Source organism: Pan troglodytes, chromosome 1 (genome assembly GCF_028858775.2).
Source record: "Pan troglodytes isolate AG18354 chromosome 1, NHGRI_mPanTro3-v2.0_pri, whole genome shotgun sequence".
NCBI lineage: Eukaryota > Metazoa > Chordata > Mammalia > Primates > Hominidae > Pan > Pan troglodytes.
In genome coordinates, this window is record NC_072398.2 from 177,487,295 (window position 1) to 177,510,719 (window position 23,425).

The following is a 23,425-nucleotide window of genomic DNA, read 5'->3' on the forward strand; positions in this document are numbered from 1 at the left end:
CCTTTCGGGCAGGGGCTGGAGAAGATCACCCCTCCCGGCCCCTCCCAAGTCAAGGGCCTCTGAGCGGTGGCCCCACCCTGGAGACAGCATGTCCGGTGGAAGAGCCAGGTATCTCTGGAGCCAGATGGACCTGGGTTCCATCCCAGCTCCACCCCTTACTCACACTGTGACCTTAGGCAAGCATCCTGGCCTCTGTGCCTGCCTTCTCAGCTGTACAATAGGATAGTGAATCCCACCGCAGAGGAGCATTGTGGAGCCGAAGCGAGGCAAGCTGAAATGAGCACTTACTAAGTGCCCAGTAAATGCTGGTGCCCTTCTTTGAGTTTCTTGAGTCTGGTTGGGTGGGGGTGAGCCGGTCCTTCTACCAGGAGGGGACCAGCCCCTGAGGGCAAGGGCTGAGCTGCTCCTACCCTACTCCTCTCTTTCCCCCACATTCTGCCCCACAGCCCAGCCCTGGTGATGGACCTCCCTGAGTCAACCCCGTGCCTGTCTCCCCAGCTGCCCTGGGCCCCCTGGGTGTGCCAGGCCCAGGGTGCCTCCCAAGCCCTCGCCCCACCCCAGCGGCCAGCTCCCCCATTTGGAAAAGTTGGGGGCTCCAAGCAGGCCCCACCGACGGGACACTGTGAGGGGATGACCCTGGGCAGGCGGGGTGGGGCCTGGAACTGGGAAGCATGCGCAGGCACAGCCCCTGCTGCCTCCAGCGCTGACCCTTTCCCAACCACTCACAGGCTATGAGGCCCTGGCTGAGGCCTCATGCCCCACAGCACTGCCACAGCAGCCATCTGAAGATGTGGTGTCCAGCGGCCCCGAGGACTGTGGCTTCTTCCCCAATGGAGCCTTTGACCACTGCCTGGGCCACATCCCCTCCATCTACACAGACACCTGAAGGAGCCCCCACATGCGCCTGCCCATCCAGCACTGCAGATGCCACCTCGCCCACCTGCTGTCGCTCCCACCCTCCGTGCACCTAGCGGGAGTGCCAGGCCACAGCCGGAACAGCCAGGCCATGACCCAGGGGAGCCAGCGCTGCCACCCCCCCAGCGCTGCCAGGGAGCCGCCATCCGAGCCTGAGCTGGGCGCACAGAGGTGCCCGCCAGGATCTGTGGCCCTGTAACATTCCCTCGATCGTGTCTTCCCATTCCTCCCTGCAGTGGTTTTGAAATCACAGACCTCGTGTATATAAAATATGCAGAACTTGTTTTCGGTTCCCCTGCCAGTTTTATATTTTTGGTTTTACAAGAAAAAACATTAAAAACTGGAAAGGAGATGTGAAGTCCTGGTTCTGCTTTATGATTCAGCCCAGAGGCTGGGACCGGGAGAGCCTCGGAGGAGGGTGACAGAGCCAGGTGTTCAGGGCTAGGGAGGCTGCGTAGAAACCAGCTCAGGCCCTGGGTTCTGACCACGAGGATGGGAACCAGTGGCACGTGGCCCCCACCATGCGTTATGGTCCTTACAGACACCAGCGCTAGTCCCAGGACTGTGCAGTGAGGTAGGCCCATCCCCATGGACAGGTGGGCAAACTGAGGCTGGGAGGGTGCAGCGACGGGCTTCAGATCCCGGGCCCCACAGTCAGACCACAGTTGGGACCCAGCTCCGTCTGACCTGGGCCTCTACCTGCTACAGCGACTCCTCAGCAGGTGGGAGAACGAGCTTCAAATCTAGTGTCTGGGCTTCTGCAAACAGAGAAAACTGGGAGGGCAGGGCAAGCTTGCTGGGGATGGAGCCCAAACAGCCTCAAAAAGCCAGGGCAAAGGCTGGTCCCTGCAGACAGGCCAGGTGCCGAGAGCAGCCTTTGTCCCAGGAGCCCTGTGCCCACCCTGGAGGACCGAGGCTTGCGTGGGTCTGTCCCCATCTCCCCGTCTCTCTCTCCAGCATCCAGCACGAGGAACAGGCCCATGCTCCAGGCCTGGGCAGGTGACCTGGACGATGGCCAGCATCTCACCATGTCACACTGATCACCTGCTACAAAGATCCAGGAAAATTCCTGCCTCATCCCCTCTGGAGTGGAACCATGCAAGGGCGGTCATGTTTACCACCCTCCCGGTGCTCCCAGAAACAGCCTAGGGAGGGGTCTTCTTGTCTCCTCTGTAGGTGAGGAGGGGCAGCCGGCATTCACACCCTCACCAAAGGGCCGCCTCTTTGTATTACACGCTGACTTAGGCAGGCAAAACAAGATGAAAGGCCCAGTAACCCCCTTCTTTATAGAGAGGGAGACTGAGGGTCAGAGTGAACACCTAGCCACATAGTGACAGAGCCGTGATGAGTGCCTGGTCCTCCCCATCATCCACGATGCCACTGACACAGCAGTGCCATGCCAGCCTGCAGGGCTTCCCGGGGATCTGCTCTCTGCCTCCTCCCAGGAGCCTGCTGACGAGGTTCTTGCACCCATGTCCTACTTGCCCCCTCCAGACATGCGCTCTGCCTGCTCTGTGTCCAGGGCCCACCTGTGGGGGCTGCATTTAGGGCCGCTGCCCTCTGGCTCCGGGCTGGCTCCGGGCTGGCTCCAGCCAGTGAGGAGCCCAGCATGGGAGGGAGGTGGGAGGGAAGGGTCCCTGGGTGGCTGTGTCTTCCACTGAAGGTCTCAGCCCAGTCCAGTGGCTCTCTCCACACAGCCCACTCCAGACTGGGAGCTGCTTCTCTCCTCCCTCACTCAGCGTGGGGTGGGGCTGGGGAATCACTCAAGACACCCTGGCCCACACCGCAGCATGGTCCCCTCAGGAAACTCCTGACCACCCTGAGCTGAAAAGGATGGTCTTCCCTGCCAAACCCTGCTACTTACTCCCATCCTACAGGCACGGAAACTGAGGGACAGTGCGCCCAGCGCGGTGGCTCACGCCTGTAATCCCAGCACTTTGGGAGGCCAAGGCGGGTGGATCACCTGAGGTCAGGAGTTCAAGAGCAGCCTGGCCAACATGGTGAAACCCTGTCTCTACTAAAAATACAAAAAATTAGCCAGGGATGGTAGTGGTCGCCTGTAATCCCAGCCATTCTGGAGGCTGAGGCAGGAGAATGGCATGAACCCGAGAGGCAGAGGTTGCAGTGAGCCGAGATCGCGCCACTGCACTCCAGCCTGGGTGACAGAGCAAGACTCCATCTCAAAAAAAAAAAAAAAAAAAAAAAAAGGGACAGTGAAGTTAAGGAACTTGCCCATGTGACACAGCCTGTGAGTGGTAGAGCTGGGTTCAAACACGGGCATCGGGCTCCGGAGCCTCCACCTTCACCCTTCAGACTGTCTTGCCCCTTGCAGAATCGGGCGACCTGCTCCCACCACCTCTCAGCCTCTGCCTCCCAGAGTGGCCCAGTCCAATTCTCCAGCAGGGAGGGATCGACCCATTGTCACACAGCACATCGGGCTGCTGCCTGCCACCCAGGGTCCCCTCGCCCCCTCTTCCCCTCCTCCACTGATTTTATGGAACTAATTAGGCCGAGGCAAAACCCCTTGAACAGGGATGCTGAGGAATCAATATTGCATGTCACTGTGAACACTTAATCCACTCCAGATAAGCAGCGTGAAGCTCCACCATGAGGACATATTTCTGTTAATAATGAAAGGGGCTGAGCCGCAAGCGGGGAACACACAGGGAGCTGGCAGTTGGATCCCATTTAATTTCAGAGAGCAGAGAGAGGGAGAAAAGGAGACAAAGGCAGAGAAACAAAGAGGCCGAGACAGAGCAGAGACAAGTAGGCCGGAGGGGACGGCAGGGCACGGAGGGGCTCGGGGGTGGGTCCCACTGCTGTGGTGACCGGGATCTGGAAATGCCATTCCTCACTCTTCTGCCTGGGACTCCACTGAGCCCCCGCTCCTCCTGGCACACTCAGGACACCCTGCCCCGACGCCGGCAGGGTCTCCCTCCTAATCGAAGGCGAAGGCGAGCACTGCAACACCGGTCCCCAGGCAGGACCCCCGGGGGCTGGACCTGAGCTCCCTCCCTAGTGCTATCTTCAGCCCTTATTTTAAAAACACCAAGAACAAAGCCCCTCCGAAGCCCTGACCTGCAGCCCGCAGCACATGGGAGCCTGGCCACTGCCACTGCAGGGCACGGCGATTACCCCCAGACCCACCATTGGCAAGGAGGTGTGACTGTCACTGTCACATAGGGAGGCTAGTGGGGTTAGGTGGAGGGGCTGGGATTTCTCACAGGGCCTAGAGAGCCCCTAGGGGGCCACAAGCCCAGGACCCCACAGGGTCTATAGAGCCAAGGGGCTGAGTCCACCCAGGGGCCCCCGAGTCCAACCCAGGGCATAGGCACAGAGCCCAGGATGGACAGGAGACCATGGCATCCTTCCAGCCCTGCCACTCCAGGCCGCCCCCACAGTCCTGGCCTCTGTCAAGTTCAAGCTAGATTGGCCCAGCACCCCCACCCTGAAGCCTTCGTCTCTCTGTCTCCATCAGGGATCAGGGCCCTCTCTCTCCCTGTCCCGCCCTTCCCTCTCTGTCCCTCCCCACTCCTCTCTCTCTCTCTGTCCCTCCCCACTCTCCTCTCTGTCCCTCCTCCTCCTCTCTCTCTTTCCCTTCCCCCCTCCTCTCTCCCTGTCCCTCCCCATTTCCTCTCTATCTGCCCCTCTCCCCTCTCTCTCCCTGCCCCCTCCCCTCTCCTGTCTCCCTGCCTCTCCCCGCTCTCCTCTCTCTATCCCTCCCCATCTCCTCTCTCCTTGCCCCTCCCCTCTCTCCCTGCCCCTCCCCTCTCCTCTCTAGTCCCTCCCTCCTCCTCTCTATCTGCCCCTCTCCCCTCTCCTCTCTCCCTGCCCCCCTTCCCTCTCCTCTCTCCCTGCCCCTCCCCGCTCTCCTCTCTCTGTCCCTCCCCCTCATCTCTGCCTGCCCCTCTCCCCCTCCCCTCTCTTCTCTCCCTCTCCCTCCCCCCTCTCCTCTTTCCCTGTCCCTCCCCCTACTCCCTGTCCCTCCCCCTTCTCCTCTCTCCCCATCCCCCCATCCCTCTCTTCTCTCCCTCTCCCTACCCCCTCTCCTCTTTCCTTGTCCCTCCCCCTACTCCCTGTCCCTCCCCCTTCTCCTCTCTCCCCATCCCCCTCATCCCTCTCTTCCTGTCCCTCTCCCCCTCCTCTTTCCCTGTCCCTCCCCCGCCTCCTTGTCCCTCTCTTCTCCTCTCTCCCCTGTCCCTCTTCTCCCTCTCTCCTCTGTCCCCCTCCCCCTCCTCTTTCCCTGTCCCTCCCCCGCCTCCTTGTCCCTCTCTTCTCCTCTCTCCCCTGTCCCTCTTCTCCCTCTCTCCTCTGTCCCCCTCTGTCCTCTCTGTCTTCCTTCTCTGACTCCCCCATCCCTACCCACTCCTCTCTGGCTCTTCACCTCCATCCTCCTCTGTCTCCACATTTCCCCTTCCAAGCCCCTTTGTCCCTCCCACCCCAGGCCCTTTGTCCCTCCCACCCCTCCCAAACCCGCCTTCTCCTTCCTCCACCCTTCTAGGGTGGAGGAAGGCTCTGACCCTGCCATGGTCTCAGGTCTTGGGTATTAGGTCCCGTCCTGCCCTGTGTGCCCAGGCCAGGTCCCCTCCATGCTGGGCACTGGGATTCACCATCACTGGTCCTGTCCTCTAGGGACTCCCTGTGCTCCTGCTGGCCCTTGGGGACCCCATGAGCTATCAGGGGACCTGGACCATAAGGGCTGAGAGGGCCCACTGAGACCACCAGCCCCACCCCACTCACTGCACAGAAGGGAAGCCCAGGCCCAAGAGACTCTGTTTCTGTCACCCGTTCCAGCCTCTCTCCACACCCCCTAATCTAGCCGACCGGGGGGTTGTCAGGGGAGTGACCCAGCAGCTTTGGGCCTCGGGAGGCCCCTCTGCTGAGAGGGGACTGCGCTGCTGAGGCCCCTGCTAGAACGTCCGTCCCAGGAGGTCAGGGCCTGAGCTGTCCTCTTCACTGCTGACTGCCCAGCCCCTGGAACAGCACCCGGCACACAGCCAGCACACAGTACCTGTTTCTTATACCCATCAGTGGAGCCAGAGAGACAACGAGGAAACAAGGACCTGGCCCCACAGCCCCTCGCCCAGAGCAGGACCACAGCAAACACCCGTCAACGCGGTTGGAGGACACGGGTGTGGAGGGGCATGGGACCTGTCTGAGTTTCAGAGCAGGTGGCAGGCCAGCAGCAGGCAGCAGAGAGCCCAGGCTTCAGGGGCCCCATTTGCGCTCTGTCCCCCATCCCTTCAGCCCACCAGAAAAGAATGCTGGGCTCCTAGAGGGCTTGTGCAGCCTGCTGATGACCTTCTGCAAGGCACGGGTTGTGACCCCATTGTACTGAGGAGAGAACTGAGGCTCACAGGGGTGACTTGCCCGAGGCTGGAGAGGGGGCAGAGCGGGGATTCCAGGCAGGTCTGTGGCACCGGCGCCTGCCTGCCCCCCTGCCCATCTGCAGCTAGAGACCAAGACTTGAGTCCTGGGGCGCCGCCTGAGGATTCTTGGCATACGCCCGTTTCACCCGCCCAGAGGGGGCCATTAGGCTTTTACAAGTCCTGATTTATATACTCGCCTAGGCCGGCAGCCCTGCCAGGGATTTATAGGTTTCTAAGTGGTCGCGTCTCTGGGGGAAATGCAAACGTATGTGAAGTGGGAAGGAGCTGCCAGCCCCTCCTTGGCCCCGTGCTGCAGTGCCAATGCACGATTTAATCGTGGGCCCCAGGCCTGGGTGCAACAGGATCCTGCAGAAGGGCCATGGGAGGCCAAGGAGGAGACAGACATGCCTCTAGGCAGCCCTGTCCAGGCCACGCCATCCACCAGGCGTGTCCGTGTCCTTTCCGCACAGGAGGGCAGGGAGCCCGGCTCTGGGGTTGGACTTGGGTCTGGTTGCATTAGTTTTAGGGCAGAATAAAGAAGCCGGCAGCCCCATGGTTTGGAGGGGGCCGAGGGTGTGGAAACAGCAAGTAGAGATGCCGGCGCTGGAGGCTCGGCCACCAGGGTATTCTCTGGGGCTCCGAGGCTGTTCTCTAGAGCACTTGTGTGGAGGTTTGACGTTTTCCAGAAATGAATTCAAGTAGTCCTGGTGCGGCTGGGCTGGGATTTCTCACTTGCCTGGCAGCTGGGGCAGGCTCTGCTCCTCCAGGATGGGGCCTCCTTGCGGGAGGGTCTGGGGCCTGAGTCCTCTTTACTTCGTGACTGTCTTGTCACAGCAGGGACCACATTGGTGGCCCTGTATCCCCAGTGCCCAGCAGAGGGTCTGGTGCACAGCTGGGATTTAATAATGGCTTCTCTGCATTAATTTGCTGGTGACAAGAGTATGTGCAGAACAAGGGCCAGGACAGGGTGAGCCCGGTTAACCTCATACCCGACAGTGCTGGGGGCACAGGAGACCCAGGGACCCTGGCCCCAACCCCAGAGCTCTGCAGGACACCCTGGAGAGAAGGAGGTGACTGTGCGCAGAGACCCTGGGATGACTTTGGGATGAAAAGGAGCCCCCGTCCCTGGGGCAGTGCAAGCAAGGTTGGCCAAGAGACTGAAGCAGTCCTGTCACTGGGTCAAGGACCACGCAACTTCTCAGGGCCACCTTCTCTACCCCTGAGGCAGGGAAGTGAGGGGTGGTTATTATCTACAGGAGGAGAAATCAAGTCCCCAAGGAGAGGCCCGGCCGTGACGGCCCAGCCAGCCCTGCAGGGAGGCCTGAGCCCCTGCCTCACCTGCCTGCATGGTGGCACCCTCAGGAACCAGTCATCTGAGGGCAGCCAAGTCATGGAGGAGGCAGGAACAGGAGCCCAGAGGACCTGTGGGTCCTTTGGGGTCACTTTGCCCCTCAGAGACTGTTTACCCATCTGCACAATGGGCTCCATAAAGCAGAGCGCCCCCCACTGCTGCTGCGCATTAGAAACACCCGGAGTCCCCAAGCTGCACACGCAGATCCCACCTCTGAGCAACAAAGTCAGCCTTTCTGAGGGCAGCCGGGTTGCTGTTTGAAGAGCTCCCCGGGGGCTCCAGCACCCAGGAGGGGTGAGGACGCCGCTCACCATGGCCAGCACCGCAGCGCTTCATGCACATTAACTGTTAAACCACACAGCCCTGCGGGGAAGGTCCTACTTTCACCCCCATTCTATAGGGAAGCAAAGTAAATTACCCCAGATCACACTGAGCCAGGTTTTGAACTCACGTCCTCTCAACTGCAAAGCCCATGCCCTTGGCCACCCTCTGAGCCCCAGAACTTTGCTGTCCCCAAACTCCTGAGGTGAGAGGCACATGCCAAGTTGAGCTGAGACCCTGGGATTGGAAGTCAGCCTGTTTACAATCTGCCTATACCACTGACTGGAGGAAAGTCGCTTCACACTCTGGGCCTTGGTTTCCCCATCTGTGGAGAGGGAGCCATCCTCTTAGCTCTCCTGGCTTCTGGGGAATAAAAAGCACTAATGGACAGGAGATGGGTTTTGCAAACCATGAAAGGCCATGTGCAGCTGAGCTGGTATTATCACTGGAGCCTGGCACTTCGCCTTCATCTGTGGTTTCCTCTGTGTCAGTGAAACCACAGCCACTAGACGGGGAGCAACTCAAGGTGGGGCCCGGGGTGAGGAGCTGGAGCCTGAGCCCCCAGTGGAGAAGTGAGTGGGGGTCTCCAGCTAGGAAGGAAAGGGTGGGAGGTGGAGAGCAGCCCCAGGGGGCAGTCACTAAGCCCCACGCAGGGCAGAATGCCAGGAACACAGGCGCCACGGGGCCCAGACACCGTCCCTCGCCAAGCAAGACACAGGCTGTGCTGCAGCCATCTCCACGGGGCCTGGGGTTTCCAGGGGGCTCTGTGACCAGGTGTCCAGAGTGCAACAGGCACACACTGCTCTATTACTGATGGGGAAACTCAGGGTCAGGGAGCTGGTGGCTCTCAAAAGATGGTGAGACCCAGGCTGGGCAAGGTGGCTCACATCTGTAATCCTAGCACTTTGGGAGGCCGAGGAGGGTGGATTGCCTGAGCTCAGGGGTTCGAGACCAGCTTGGGCAACATCTCGAAACCCCATCTACTAAAACTACAAAAAACAATTAGCCGGGCATGGTGGCACATGCCTGTAGTCCCAGCTGCTCAGGAGACTGAGGCATGAGAATCGCTTGAACCTGGAGGTTGCAGTGAGCTGAGATAAAGCCACTGCACTCCAGCCTGGGCAACAGAACAAGACTGTCTAAAAAAAAAAAAAAAAAAAAAAAAAGATGGTGAGGCCCAGAGTGTTGACAGCAGGGATTCCGGAGTTCCCAGATCTGAGTTCCAAAACCCACGCAGCCATGCTCCAACTGGGGTCTTGAGCAGGTCACCTCACTGAATCTGAGGTTCTACTCTGTAAGATGAGACGATGCCTCCTCTATTGGTGGGTGGATCAAATGGGGCACTAGAGTGAGGGCTTGGTACATAGTAGGTGCTCAGGTGTGAGTATTTTCGTTCGAGGACTGCCCATTTAGATGAGTGCCCTAAGCATTCTCCTCATGATTTGAAATCAAGTTCCATGGTACAAGTGGGGAAACAGTCCCGGGGAGATGGCCTGACTTGCTGGGGACAATGGCCATTTGGTGGTGGGTCTGGTCTCAGGACACCCAGGGCAGTGCTCAAACCACCCCATGCTGTCTTGGGCAGAGGCCTCACTAGTCAGCACATCCCAGCTTGTCTACCCAGGGCCTTGTACCTTGATTCAAATTCTGGCTCTGGAGGCAGGGCGTGGTGGCTCATGCCTGTAATCCCAGCACTTTGGAAGGCCAAGGCAAGTGGATGGCTTGAGCCCAGGAGTTTGAGATAAGCCTGAGCAACATGGTGAAACCCCATCTCTACCAAAAATCCAAAAACTAGCTGGATGTGGTGGCGCATGCCTATAGTCCCAGCTACTCAGGAGGCTGAGGTGAGAGGATCACATGAGCCTGGGAAGTCAAGGCTGCAGTGAGTGAGCTGTGATTGCACCACTGCAATCCAGCCTGAGAGTGGAGACCCTGTCTCATAAAAAAAAAAAAAAAAAAAAAAAAAAAATTCTGGCTGTGCAGGCTTAGACAAGTCGCATGCCCTCTTTGGGCTTCAGTGTCTTCAACTGAGAAATGGAAAACTATGATCACACATAAGGTTGTGTTGAAGAGGACATGAGAAACCAGGAGTGGCAGCATTTGGTGACCTTGGAGAGCCACGGACAGAGTGGGAGAGGGGAAGAAGTCTCCATCTGTCGATTCAGCAGTTGAGCAATTTGTCATACTCCACTGTGTTTTAAGAGGAGTCGGAGGCTGCTCCAGGTCTTCTTACACCCATTCAACAAGGTAGGCTCCTGCAAGCGTGTTTCAGGGCTGAGCACCCAGAAGTGCCCCCAACATGGCCTCCCTTCCTATAGCCTGCAAATCTCTGTCTTTTTTCTTAATTTCTCTCTGTGCACTTAATGTGCTAACGAAATAGTTAATTCCACAGTGCCCTCTTGACAATTGGCCATATGTCCAGGAATGGGCATTACTTTTAGCATCTCCCCAAGTAGGTTGATAATTAGGGAGGGAAAATCCTGCTGTTGCCAGAAACAGAGACAGAATGTGACCCTGCCAGCTGATGGGCCTAGGCTGCCCGAAGGCAAAGCCATCACTCCAAGGTCAAGAGACCTTCTACAGTCCATGCTGCCTACCCTCATCCATTGGCCAAGAACCTCCCTTGGTCTCCCCAACTTCCAGGCCTTGCTCATGACAACAGGAATTTTTTAAAGCCCCTCTATGTGCCAACCACTTGACATATATTAACTCATTCACTCTTTAAATGAGAGAGAGAGAGAGGGAATCTAGGCTCAGAGTGCCAGACCAGGTCTGCAGGGCCCAAAGATTGCTCTCCCTTCTCCTGGAACAAGCTGCCTCTTCAAGTCCTGCTTCCTCCACCTTGACCCTCATCCTTTGGTTCAGTTCTGCAGCTACCAGCACCAGAGCATAGTGATTGCTCAACAGTCAGTAAGAGCCTTGGATAAGCTCACGGGGTCACAGACTCAGAGCCATTAGGGATAGGGAGGAGTGGGGCCTTCCCAGGTCACTAAGCAAGCAGGAGAGTGGCAGAGACTGGACTCCCAAGTCTCCAAACTCCCAGCCAGATCTCCAGGAGCTCCGCAGCCCTGCCAAGCTGGCCTATCTTTCCAGGACATTTTCCTTAGGCCGCCTCATCTTCCAATGACAGGGAGTTCCTCAAGACCGGGTCACTAAGTCTTCCTTCCACACAGGTAAATGTGCAGTACGTTATACAGCGTTGATGCTGACACATTGGCTGGGGATTCCCGTATGGCTGCTGGGCCCCATCCTGGGAGAAGGCCCCAACTTCTGGGTCTCAAGACCCCAGAGTCTTTCAGGCATCAAGGCCCAGAGTTTCACCCAGTCCATCTCCGAAGGGCCTGTAGGGGAAATTGGTTCAATCCCCATCTGACAGATAGGGAGATGGAGGCCTGGGGAAGGGCAGGGACTTGCCCACTGAGTGCAGAGCCCAGGCCAGGACACTTCTGTCATAGTTCCTCTTCCTAAAGAGACCCAGCCCAGAGAAGCTGTAGACTCAGCTGGTTCTCATTTCCCTTTTGGGTCCCTCGGCTTATGCTGATCACTTAATCAAACTGACTCAAGTCTCCTCTGAGCTGGGCACAAGAAAGTGAGATGACTCAGCCTGGCCCTAGCCCTGGATAGCCTCACAGCCAGGAGAGAAGACTGGCTCAAAAACATCCCCCAGGAGACGCCCTGTTACATTGTGTGGACAAGCTGCTGTGCTCACATGCTCCCACCGACAAGGAACCAGGCAGACCCTTCATCTCTGTTCAGCTCTGACTGAGAAAATCCTTCCCTCAATGTTCTGGACACATTATGCAGTGAAATAAGGTAGTCTATGTGGTGTGCAGACAATTTTCTAAAAAGGCCTAGAAGAAAGTCTGGAAGGATGTTCTTCCAACAGTTAAGAGTGGTTTATCTTTGAGAGATGGGGTTGATAGTGATATTTATTCCTTCTTCATATTTATTCCTATTTTCCAAATTTGCTCTAGGATTTTTTAGCCTTAGTTTTCTAATATATATATGTAAAATAGAGACTAAAATCTCTACCTTACTGGTACACACCAACACCCTTTCATGACTAGAAAAACATTCAACAAACTAAAAATAAAAGAGAACTTCCTTAACTTGTTAAGGCCACCTATGAAAAACCCACCACTAACATCATATTTAATGATGAAAGACTGGATGCTTTCCCCCTAAGATCAGGAACAAGACAAGGATGCCCACTCTTGACCCTTCTATTCAACATTGTACTGGGGGTTCTAGCCAGGGCAATTAGGTAATGAAATTAAATAAAAGGTATCCAGATCAGAAAAGAAGAAGTAAAGCTATCTATTTGCAGATAACATGTTCTCATATATAGAAAATTATAAGGAATATACACACACACACACACACAAACACACAAACACACACAACCTTTAGAGCTAACAAACGAGTTCAGCAAGGTTGCAGGATACAAGATCAATACACAAGAAGTGTACTTGTATACACTTGCAATGAGCATTGCAAAAATGAAATCAAGAAAACAACTCCACTTACAATAGCATTAAAAATAATAAAATATTCAGTAACAAATTTAGTAAAAGTACAAAACTTATATTCTGAAAACTACAAAATATATATATTTTTTGAGACAGAGTCTTACTCTGTCACCCAGGCTAGAGCCCAGTGGTGCAATCTCAGCTCACTGCAACCTCCGCCTCCCAGGTTCAAACAATTCTCCTGCCTCAGCCTCCTGAGTAGCTGGGACTACAGGCACCCACCACCACATCTGGCTAATTTTTATATTTTCAGTAGAGACGGGGTTTCACCATGTTGTCCAGGCTGGTCTTGAACTCCTGACCTCGAATGATCCACCCACCTCGGCCTCCCAACGTGCTGGGATTACAGGCATAAGCCACAGCACCTGGCCTTAAAACTACGGAATATTGTTGAAAGAAATGAAAGAAGACCTAAGTAAACAAAATGACAGCCCATGTTCATCAATTAGGAGACTTAGTATTATTAGGATACCAATATTCCCCAGTTTGATCTACAGATTCAGCACAATCCCTCTCAAAGTCCCAGATGGATTCTGTGCAGAAATTGACAATCTGATCATGACATTCATATGGAAATTCAAAGGACCCCGAATAGCCAAGACAATCTACAAAAAGAAGAACAAAGTTGGAGAATTCACACTTCCCAATTTCAAAACTTACTTTAAAGCTTATAGGCATAAAGAAAGACCTGTAGGAATAGAATTGAGAGTTCAGAAACAAACTTTCACATTTATGGTCAATTGATTTTTAATGAGTGCCAAGATAATTAAATGGAGAAAGAATAGTCTTTTCAACATATGGGTACTGGGACAACTGGATATCCCCATGCAAAAGAATGAAGTGGGATCCCTACCTCATATTATATGTAAAAATTAGCTCAAAGTGGACCAAAGACCTAAATAAAAATTAAAACTATAAAACTAAGAAAAAAAATAAGAGTGAATATTTGTGCCAGCCTGGGCAACATGGCAAAACCCCGTCTCTACAAAGAATACAAAAATTAGCCAGGCGTGGTGGTGTGCGCCTATAGTCCCAGCTACTTGGGAGGCTGAACTGGGAGGATTGCTTGAGCCCGGGAGGTCAAGGCTGCAGTGGGCCAAAATTGTGCCAGCGCACTCCAGCCTGGGTAACAGAGTGAGACCCTGTTTCACACGAAAAAAGAAAAAAAGAAAAAGAAAAACATCTTTGTGCCCTTGGATTAGGCACTGATTTCTTAAATATAACTCCAAAAGCACCACCACCAACAACAAAGATAAATCGAATTCCATTAAAATTAATTTTTTTTGTACTAAAAGGACTTCATCAAAAAAGTGAAAAGACAATCCACAGAATGGGAGAAAATATACGTAACATATATCAGATAAGGAAATTATAGCCAGAATATATTAAGAACTTTTACATCTCAATAATAAAAAGACAACCCAATGTTGAAAGAAGAAAGATGATTTACAAATGGCAAATAGCACATGAAAAGATGCTCAACATCATGAACCATCATGGAATGCAAGTCAAAATTGCAGTGGGATACACTTCATACCCGCTGGGATGGCCATCACCAAATGGTCAGATACTAAGCACTGTTGGTGAGAATGTGGAGAAATCAGAACCCTTACACGCTGCGGGGGAGAATGTAAATTCTCTGCGCTGTGGTAGAAAATAACTTGGCAGCTCCTAAAAAAAGTTAAATACAGTTACCATATGACCCAGCCATTCTATTCTTAGGTGGAATAAAAAACCCAAGAGGAATTAAAACATATGTTCACACCAACTCTTGTATACAAATGTTTAAAGTAGCACAATTCATAATAGCCAAAAGGTGGAAACAATCCAAATGTTCATCAATAGACGAATAAACAAAATGTGGTATATCCGCTCAATGGAATATTATGCAGTAAGGAAAAGACACGAAGCACTGACACATGCTACAACACGGATGAGCCTGGGAGACATTACGCTCACTGGAAAAAGCCAGTCGCAAAAGGCTGCATACTGTACGACTCCTTTTATATGAAGAATCTGAACAGGCAAATCTATAGCGACAGAAAGCAGATTCCTTGTGGCCCAGGAATGGTGGCTTGAGGGAAATGGTGAGTAATTGCTAATAGGCATGGGGTTTTTTTGGGGGGATGATGAAAATGATCTAAAATTGGTTGTGATGAAGTTGCATAACTCTGTAAATATAGCCAAAACCATCAAATTATATATTTTAGATGGATGAATTTTATGGCATGCAAATTATATCTCAATAAAGCCATTATTATTATTATTCTATTTTTTATCTTTTTGGAGACAGAGTCTCACTCTGTCACCCAGGCTGGAGTGCAGTGGCATGATCTTGGCTCATTGCAACCTCTGCCTACCAGGTTCAAGCCATTCTCATGCCTCAGCCTCCAGAGTAGTTGCGATTACAGGCGCTCACCACTGCACCCGTTTAATTTTTTGTATTTTTAGCAGAGACACGGTTTCACCATGTTGGCCCAGGCTGGTCTTGAACTCCTGACCTCAAGTGATCCGCCCACCTTGGCATCCCAACGTGGTAGGATTACAGGCATGAGCCGCCACGCCTGGCCAAAGCCATTATTATTATTTATTTTTATTTTTATTTTTAGAGATGGAGTCTCACTCTGTTGCCCACAATGGAGTGCATTGGCACAATCTCGGCTCACTGCAACCTCTGCCTCCTGGGTTCAAGCAATTCTCCTGCCTCAGCCTCCAGAGTAGCTGCGACTACAGGCACACACCATCATGCCCAACTAATTTTTGTATTTTTAGTAGAGACAGGGTTTCACCATGTTGGGTGGGCTGGTTTCAAACTCCTGACCTCAAGTAATCTGCCTGCCTCAGCCTCCCAAAGTGCTGGGATTACAGGCATGAGCCACAGTGCCCAGCCACATTAGTTTTTAAAAAGAGTCTGTATGCTGAATTGTTGCTTACAAACTTCTTTTTTTTTTTTTTTTTTTTTTTTGGAGATGGAGTTTCACTCTCGTTGCCCAGGCTGGAGTGCAATGGCGCAATCTTGGCTCACTGCAACCTCCACCTCCCGGGTTCAAGCAGTTCTCCTGCCTCAGCCTCCCACATAGCTGAGACGACAAGCATGCTAATTTTGTATTTTTAGTAGAGACAGGGTTTCACCATGTTGGTCAGGCTGGTCTCAAACTCCTGACCTCAGGTAATCCACCTGCCTCGGCCTCCCAAAGTGACGGGATTACAGGCGTGAGCCACCGTGCCCGGCCCAAATTTTTTTATTTTTATTTTTTTGAAACAGGGTCTCGCTTTGTCACCTGGGCTGGAGTGCAGTGGCACAATCTTGGCTCATTGCAACCTCCACTTCCTAGACTCAAGTGGTTCTCCAGTCTCAGCCTCCTGAGTAGCTGGGACTACAGGCATGTGCCATCTGGCTAATTTTTGTATTTTTTGTAGAGACAGGGTTTCGCCATGTTGCCCAAGCTGGTCTTGAACTCCTGGGCTCAAAGTAATATGCCCACCTTGATCTCCTGGAGTGCTAGGATTACAGGCGTAAGCCACCATGCCTGGCCTTCTTAATGATGATAGAATCCAAGCAGTCTAATTAAGTGACTGTCTTGGTGGTGGCAGCAGATGACTAATCTATCATTTTCTCTACTGGCACTGCAGTTCTCATCAGGATGCAACTCTGTCCCTTGCTTGGCCAGTTGTCACCTCAGAGATACATAACTATGAACAGGTGAGGCACTAATGAGAGGAAAGCCACCCTTCTCAAGTGAAACAGGAGTGGCCAGGAAGAGTGTGCATTCCAGGCACAGGCGGAAGCGAACCTTTTCTGCAGACCAAAACCACTGAAGGAAGAGGCCACCTTGGAAAGGCACTCCCACAGACGCCAGGGAGGATAGAAGGTGAGTGGGGGCTTCCGCCACAGCCCGGGAGCCTGGCTTATTTTTGTTTCACAGGCACGCTCTCTCCCAACATGTTTTGCTCCTTCTCCAGGGGAACAGCCCATGCAAAAGTGTGGAAATGAGAGGGTGAGCCCTGGTGAGCAGAACACAGGGTAGTTCGGGCCAGTGGAGCAGGGTTGGGGGAGGGCAAGAGGGAGGCTGGAGAGGTCAGTGTGCCACGACTGCCCAGGGGGCTGACTCCTGCAGAGAGGTCTGGATGGGCTCGTAGGGTGCCCCTGAACAAGCCACCCCCATCTCTGAGCCCATTCCACATCTGTAACTTCCTTCCTAGTGTGATAGTAAGAATCCCATGAGATAATACATTGTAACATGCTTAACGGGGCTCTTGGAATAGAGAAGGTGCTGGATAAATATTAGCTGTTATAATAATGATGATGTTTCTTTGGCTTCCCCAGATTGCCTGATGTGAGCAAAGTGTAACTGAAATGGCAGAGACAGACTGGACATAAGTGTTTATCTCATCTCCTTCTAAACCCCATTAAGATGATGATAAAGAAATAAAAGGAGCTGTCAGAACAGGAGAGGCGCTGATGGGAGATGGGAGCCGGCAGGAAGTAGAGCCTGGGCTGGTGGCAGAAGCAGCTGGAGACTGCCAAGGGGCACTGCCAGACATGGGCAGGGTCTCCCACAGAGCCCAGAAACACCCAGGACTCAGAGGCACCAAGTCCTGAGGAAGGTGGGGGACAGGGTGGAGTAAAAAGAGGGGACTGGGTTGGTTGACAGTCAGTGTAGGAGCTATTAGACTCCCTGGGGCCCCCCGAAAACCAAGCAGCTAGTCCTCCCTCCGCCACTCACATCCCACTCCCAGAAGACCAGTAGATGATGGTTTATCCTTCACAGAAACTGGACCAGAGGGGATTCTGATGCAGAAACACTAAGTGGCTATTTGGACAGGAAGGTGGAGATGCTTCTCTGGAAAAACTGGCCTCTAGAAATGGGCATTTTGAGCCCACCCCAAGAAGCTGACTTGCCCCTAGGTCACCCCAGTGAAGCTCATAGTCAACAAGCCTCACCCGTCCAATCAGGCTCACAGAGCTTCCCATTGGCTTTTTAGTGCCTCACTCTTATACCAGTCATCTGCCAAGGATCACCAGGAACAAACAAACAAACAAAAGCTGGGGGAAACAGAGATAATGCAGGCAGCAGAAAAAAACCAAAACCAACAAACAGAAAAGATAACCAAAATTAAAGCTCTGATAGAAAGTTTGAAGGTAAGAGAGTAAGCACTTAAATGAAAAATAGGGAAAAATTAATGAGAAGGTTTGAATATCAATCCAGGAAGTTGGTATCTGACCAATAAAAATTCCCGGCTGGGCACAGTGGCTTGCGCCTGTAATCCCAGCACTTTGGGAGGCCAAGGTGGGTGGATCACGAGGTCAGGAGTTCAAGACCAGCCTTGCCAAGATGGTGAAACCCCATCTCTACTAAAAATACAAAAATTAGCCAGGCTTGGTGGCAGACACCTGTAATCCTAGCTACTTGAGAGGCTGAGGTAGGAGAATCGCTTGAACCTGGGAGGTGGAGCTTGCAGTGAGCCAAGATCATGCCACTGCACTCCAGCCTGGGTGACAGAGCAAGACTCCATTTCAAAAAAAAAAGTTCTGGAAAGGGGGAAAAGAGAACATGGAGGAAAGAACGTTATCAAAGAAGCAACAGAAGAAAAATGTTGAAGACCAAGGGATATAAGCCACCAGCTTGACAGGGCTCACTGAGTGCCCAGTGCCACGGATTAAAAGGGCCCGTGCCAAGACATAGCATTCGAAAAGTTCTGAAGAGCAGGGATGAAGGAGGGATCCTAAAAGGAGAAGGAGGAGGAGAAAAAGAAAGCCTCTTACAAAAATATGAAACAGTATCTCATCACATTTCTCAGAGCAACACTGGGAAATAGAAAACTGTAGAGCAAAAGACTTAAAATTTTTCAATGAAAGCAATTTTTAATCCAGGATTCTATGCCCAGCTGAACTATTAATCAAGGGTGAGCATAGAATAAAGAATTTTCAGACGTGTGAAAACTACAAAAAAAAAAATTGTTTTCTTTTTTCTTTTTTTTTTTTTTGAGACAGGGTCTTACTCTGTCACCCAGGCTGGAGTGCAGTGGTGTGATCTCGGCTCACTGCAGCCTCCACCTCCCAGGCTCATGAACCTCCCACCTTGGCCTCCCCAGTAGCTGGGACTACAGGCGTGCACCACCACACAATTTTTGTTTTGTTTTGTTTTTTCAGAGACAGGGTTTCACCATGCTGCCCAAGCTGGTCTCAAATTGCTGAGCTCAAGTGATCCACTCGCCTGGCCTCCCAAAGTACTGGGATTATGGGTATTAGCCACCGCGCACTGCCAGAAAGAAGTATTTTCTAATTTTTTTTTCAAAAAGTTATCGGAGGAAAGCTCTCCTAAACTGAGGGAATAAGCCAAGAACTCTTGCAAACAAGGATCCCAGTGCAGGAGAGTGGCAAGCAGAGTCCAAGTGGACAGCTGGGTTGCAGGAAGCGGAGGGCTGGTCCAGGGCTATCAGAGCCAGATGCTTGGATGCATTGGTGGGTATGAGAGTGATGTGAGAGGTGCTGGACGTCGCTATTAGAAGGGCTGGGGAAGAATTAGCAATAGAAACGTAGACAGCTAGGCCAGTGAGAAAACAGGCAATTATTAATTCCAGAAAACGGTAAAAGCATGAGGAAAAGAAACTAATCAGATTACAGTACTTGGATTAGTAAATATTTACATAATCATGACAACATAAATCCAGAATATCGATTTAGTGAAAACGTATGTGCTCTGACTACCAGGAGCTGGGGAAGAGGAAGTGTGGGAGCGTCGGGAGAAAGGCAGGTTCCCACTGCCCTGCCCTGCCCAGGAAGCCCATGGAAATGTCTCTCGGAGGAGCCGAGAAACAGCGATTTTTTTTGTTTGTTTGTTTTAGACGGAGTCTCACTCTGTTGCCCAGGCTGGAGTGCAGTGGCGCAATCTCGGCTCACTGCAAGCTCTGCCTCCCGGGTTCACGCCGTTCTCCTGCCTCAGCCTCCTGAGTAGCTGGGACTACAGGCGCCCACCACCACACCTCACTATTTTTTGTATTTTTAGTAGAGATGGGGGAAACAGCGTTTTTAACATGCTGGACTGCGGTATGAAAGGGAAGACAGAAGCAGCTTGAGGACTTGAGCAGCTGCCTCTGGAAAGTGGAACTGGGTTGGAACTGGTTGAGATGGGAATAATTTGAGGACTGTTGGTTTTCTTTCTTGGCCAATAGTTCCATTAGATTTTTTGAAACAATGTGTTTATATTACTTTAGGAAAAATAAACATGAATGATCAGTAGGTATAATTAATCCATCCTGGCAGAGAAGACACGGAGGCTCAACAAGTCTGAGGGACTCGCACAAGACCCTGGCGTGGCCACATCAGGATGGTGCCAGAGCCCTCCACTGCCAGGTCACTCTTGGTGCCAGTGACCAGAAGCATGATGGCAGGAAGGATGAACACTGGAACCTTACCACGCTGACTCTCAAGAGGCAAGTCCGCTTGACCCTCCAACCCTGGAAGAACAGCTTTTAAAAAGTTCCATCCATTTATAGTATGGCTGGTGAAGTCAGCTGAGTTCAGAAGAAATGTATGACCATAATTTTTATTTATTTGATCCGAAAGCTTTACTTTCAAAGAGAGGGATAAATATGAGACCAGGGGAAATTCTTCTCAATCATCATGAATTCCCAGGCCACAAAGCAGGGAGGACAATTTCCATAATATTCCACCTTATTCTGTACATGTTTCCAGGCAGCCTTTGATGCTGCAGTTTAGAAAGCAGCCCAGAGCCTCTTGCTCTAAAACAAATCAGCAGCTCCCCACCTCCCCTTCCCCACCGCCTCCCCTTCCCCACTGCCTCCATCCCCACCCATTTCCACCAAATTTTGCCACCTCAGCTCCCACCCACCCCACTCCATTGCCTCCTTCCCAACCTGCATTCCAGTGGGGACAGCTCGACACTAGAGTGTGGTGTTCGGGGGGTGCCAGGGCTCCTGCCAGGAGTGGGTTCACAGAGTTCACCAGCCATGGGAGTCCTCAGGATGGTGGGAGACTTTCAAGTAAAAGGACAGTTGCAGAGCGGTGTGAGACACGCCCAGGCTCTCCCAGCCCCAGTTTAAGGTTCAAAGGCCTTGGTGAGGGCTCCGCCCCTCTGTACCTGAGCCCTGGCCCTCCTCCTGTCACTCAGCCTTCTCCCTGGCCCTGCTCTTTTCAGCCTTGCCTCTTGCTTCCAGGCCTTTGTCCGTGCTGTTCCCTGTCTGGAGCACTCTTCCTTCAAGCTTCCCAGGTGCAATGATCACATTGCACTCATCGCTTGCTGTAGGTGAGTGTCTCCCCTCTAGCCTGCGAGTCTCTCGGAGGCTGGACTGGTTGTAAATTCTCTCTGAGCACCCTGGGCACAGCAAGGGCCCCCCATGGGTTGACGCCTGTTAAACAAAGGAAGAAAGGGATAAATGTGACTTTGGGGCTCGGCAGCAGCAGTCCAGCCTCGTGCCCTAGACAAGCTACCTTCATCTATAGAGTGGCTTCTCATAGGGTTGTCTCACACCCAACCCCGCCTTCAGATCCACTTGGGGCAAGTACTCCAAATGCAGATTCCTGGCCTCCCCACAGAGCATCTAACATTGGAAGCCCCTGCACCAGGGCTGCATTTGGACTCAGTGCTCTTTCTGTGAGGAGACCGCCTTCTACTGGGCTGGTTTGTGTATCTGCAGCTCCTAACCCTGGTCCCGTGTGGTTTCTGACTGGGTACTCGCAGCAAATAGAGAAGAAACAGCCCACCCTAGCCCCAGAGCCCAGAGTGCAGCCTTCCCTGCAGTGGGGATTTTCAGGCAGGTGAGTGTGAAAGCATGCAGTGGCCTGTGCCTCAGTTTCCTCACCAACATAGTCCTGGTGACTTCCCACGTGCTTGTGGAGGTCGGGCTGGTGAATAAATATCCTCGGAGCTGGGAGGCGTCCTTACAGGCAAGAGCACTCACGGGGCCCCACGGGGCATGGGTGGGGCCGGGCAGGGAGGCACAGGCCCCAGTGGGCCCTCTCTCAGCCCGTGCCTCCCATCCACCCCTCCACTTCCACACCACCTGGGTGAGGAGGGCACCACCATGGACCAACGGAAACGGGGGCCTAGAGGGCACTGGCAGGACTGGCCGCAAGTCTCTGATGGAGGACAGGTGAGACCCTACTTCATGGAAACTCAAAATTGTCATCGCAGCTCACATCCCCTTGGAAACACATTGAGTAAAGACGAGAGCGTCCCAGTCTCTGCTTGGAGGGCTTGGGCTGGGTCCTGGCGCCCCCTCGCGGTCACTCCTTTGCCTTCCCCACAAGCCCCTGGCCATAAATAAACCAAGTCGTCAGGGAAGATTGGAACCCAAGGAACCTTGGAGGCTGCTGATCCCCTCTGGCACCCACAGACCCCTTCCCTCGTCTCTTCCTCCCTATTTCTGTCCTCCTGGTCATAGCCTAATTTGTAAAGGATGTGTTGACACTCACTTGTCTCTTCCCACCTCATGATCACTCCAACACCCTTCTTGTTCTCTTTAGTGCCACTCTCAGCCCACTACTCGGAACCCGGGCCCCTCCCACCTGTCCCGGCTTTCTTTCCATCCCCCGGCTGCCTCCTTTTCAGGCTTCCGTCCCTGTCCGCAGGCACCCTGCCCCTTAGGACTGCACACCACATCTGCGCGGACAGCATCCGCTCTCCATCCCCAGTGCGGGGTGCCCTCCTGAGCTCAGCCCCAGGAAGCTGCCCCCCACCCCTTCTGCAGCTTCTCACAGACATTCCTGCTCAGCACCCCAAAACCTTTCTCCTACTTTCCCATCTCAGCACATCACCCACTTAGGCCAGAGATCCGGGTGCTGTCCTGATTTTTGGCTGAGACTCCCCTAAGAAGGGGTCTCACAGGCTCCAAATGGCACCTGGGTCTCCAGAGCCAGCTCAGCAGACAGCACATCTCATCCCTGTGAGCTGGCTGCATACACTGGGTGTGCTGAGTCTCCCGGAGGCAGAGGCGAGTGGGACAAAGTGAAACTGCGTCCTCCTGACCAACAGACAGGAATGGGAGCTGGCCCGGCCCAGGCTCGGCATGGCCTCACCATACACTGTGCCTGCGCTCCCTGGACTCCAGGCCTCCGAAGATGCTGTTCCTTCTGGCTGGGACACCCTTCTGTACAATACTAATGCCTTCTTGTTCCTTGACACCAAGCCTGTGTGTCATTTTTTGGGAAGCATTCACTGATGCCCAGGCTGGCAGCCTCTAAGGCATGATCCCGTGCGACCTGGCCCCTGCCTCTCAGCCCTGGGGAGTTTCTATTAGCTCCTCAAATATGAAAACCTTGTTCCCGCCTGAGAGCCTTTACACATGCCACTTTTTCTGCTGGGACCCACCTCTGTCTACCCTGTCCCTTGTTTCCACCAAGGAAAGCTTCCCTGCCTCTTCCAGCAGATCAGGGTCCTCCCATGTCCCCCAGACCCAGTCTCCCTGAATCCCAGTGCTGCTCCTCGGGGGTCAGTCTGCACACATCTGTCTCCTATAGAAATAACGATAACCCTTCCCAGCACCTGCTCTCCCACTGAGGCCTAAGCACTTTGCATACATTCATCCTTTATCACATGTCATAACCCCATCGTTACCCTTGTTTACAGATGGGGAAGTGAGGTCCTATGTCCTCCATCCAAAGCCTGAGTCGAGCACACGATCTGTGCCGGGGAGGGCTTCCCGACCCAGAGCTCTGACAGAACAGACGCCTCCAAATCTTGTTTAAATGGAAAGCAGCCTCGGGGTCGTTCCCACCACTGTCAGCCCTGGATGAAGGCCGGGCAGCCCCTTTCATGCTGTTTATTCTTTTGAACAAATTGTGAGTTTTACAGGATATCCAAGGCCTGTGGTGGCAAACACATGTTCCCATGGTGAGAACCATTGGACCTGCTGGGCACAGGGCTGTCAGTGCAGCTGAATGGCCACCCAGGCCCCTCCTGCCCCTGCTCTGCTGC

The 23,425-nt window shown here is 53.0% G+C and overlaps 1 protein-coding gene across 3 annotated transcripts in view; it reads left to right on the forward strand.

Moving 5' to 3' along the window:
* The window catches only part of GLIS1 (GLIS family zinc finger 1), a 236,260-nt gene extending 234,987 nt beyond the window's left edge, over positions 1-1,273 (forward strand). For all 3 annotated transcript variants that reach the window (XM_009458124.5, XM_016918723.4, XM_016918718.4), the window contains one exon: positions 729-1,273. In XM_009458124.5, coding sequence (XP_009456399.3) covers positions 729-886 — 158 coding nt within the window. In that variant the 3' untranslated portion in view covers positions 887-1,273. The remainder of the gene's footprint in view (positions 1-728) is intronic.
* The last annotated feature ends 22,152 nt before the right edge of the window (positions 1,274-23,425 follow it).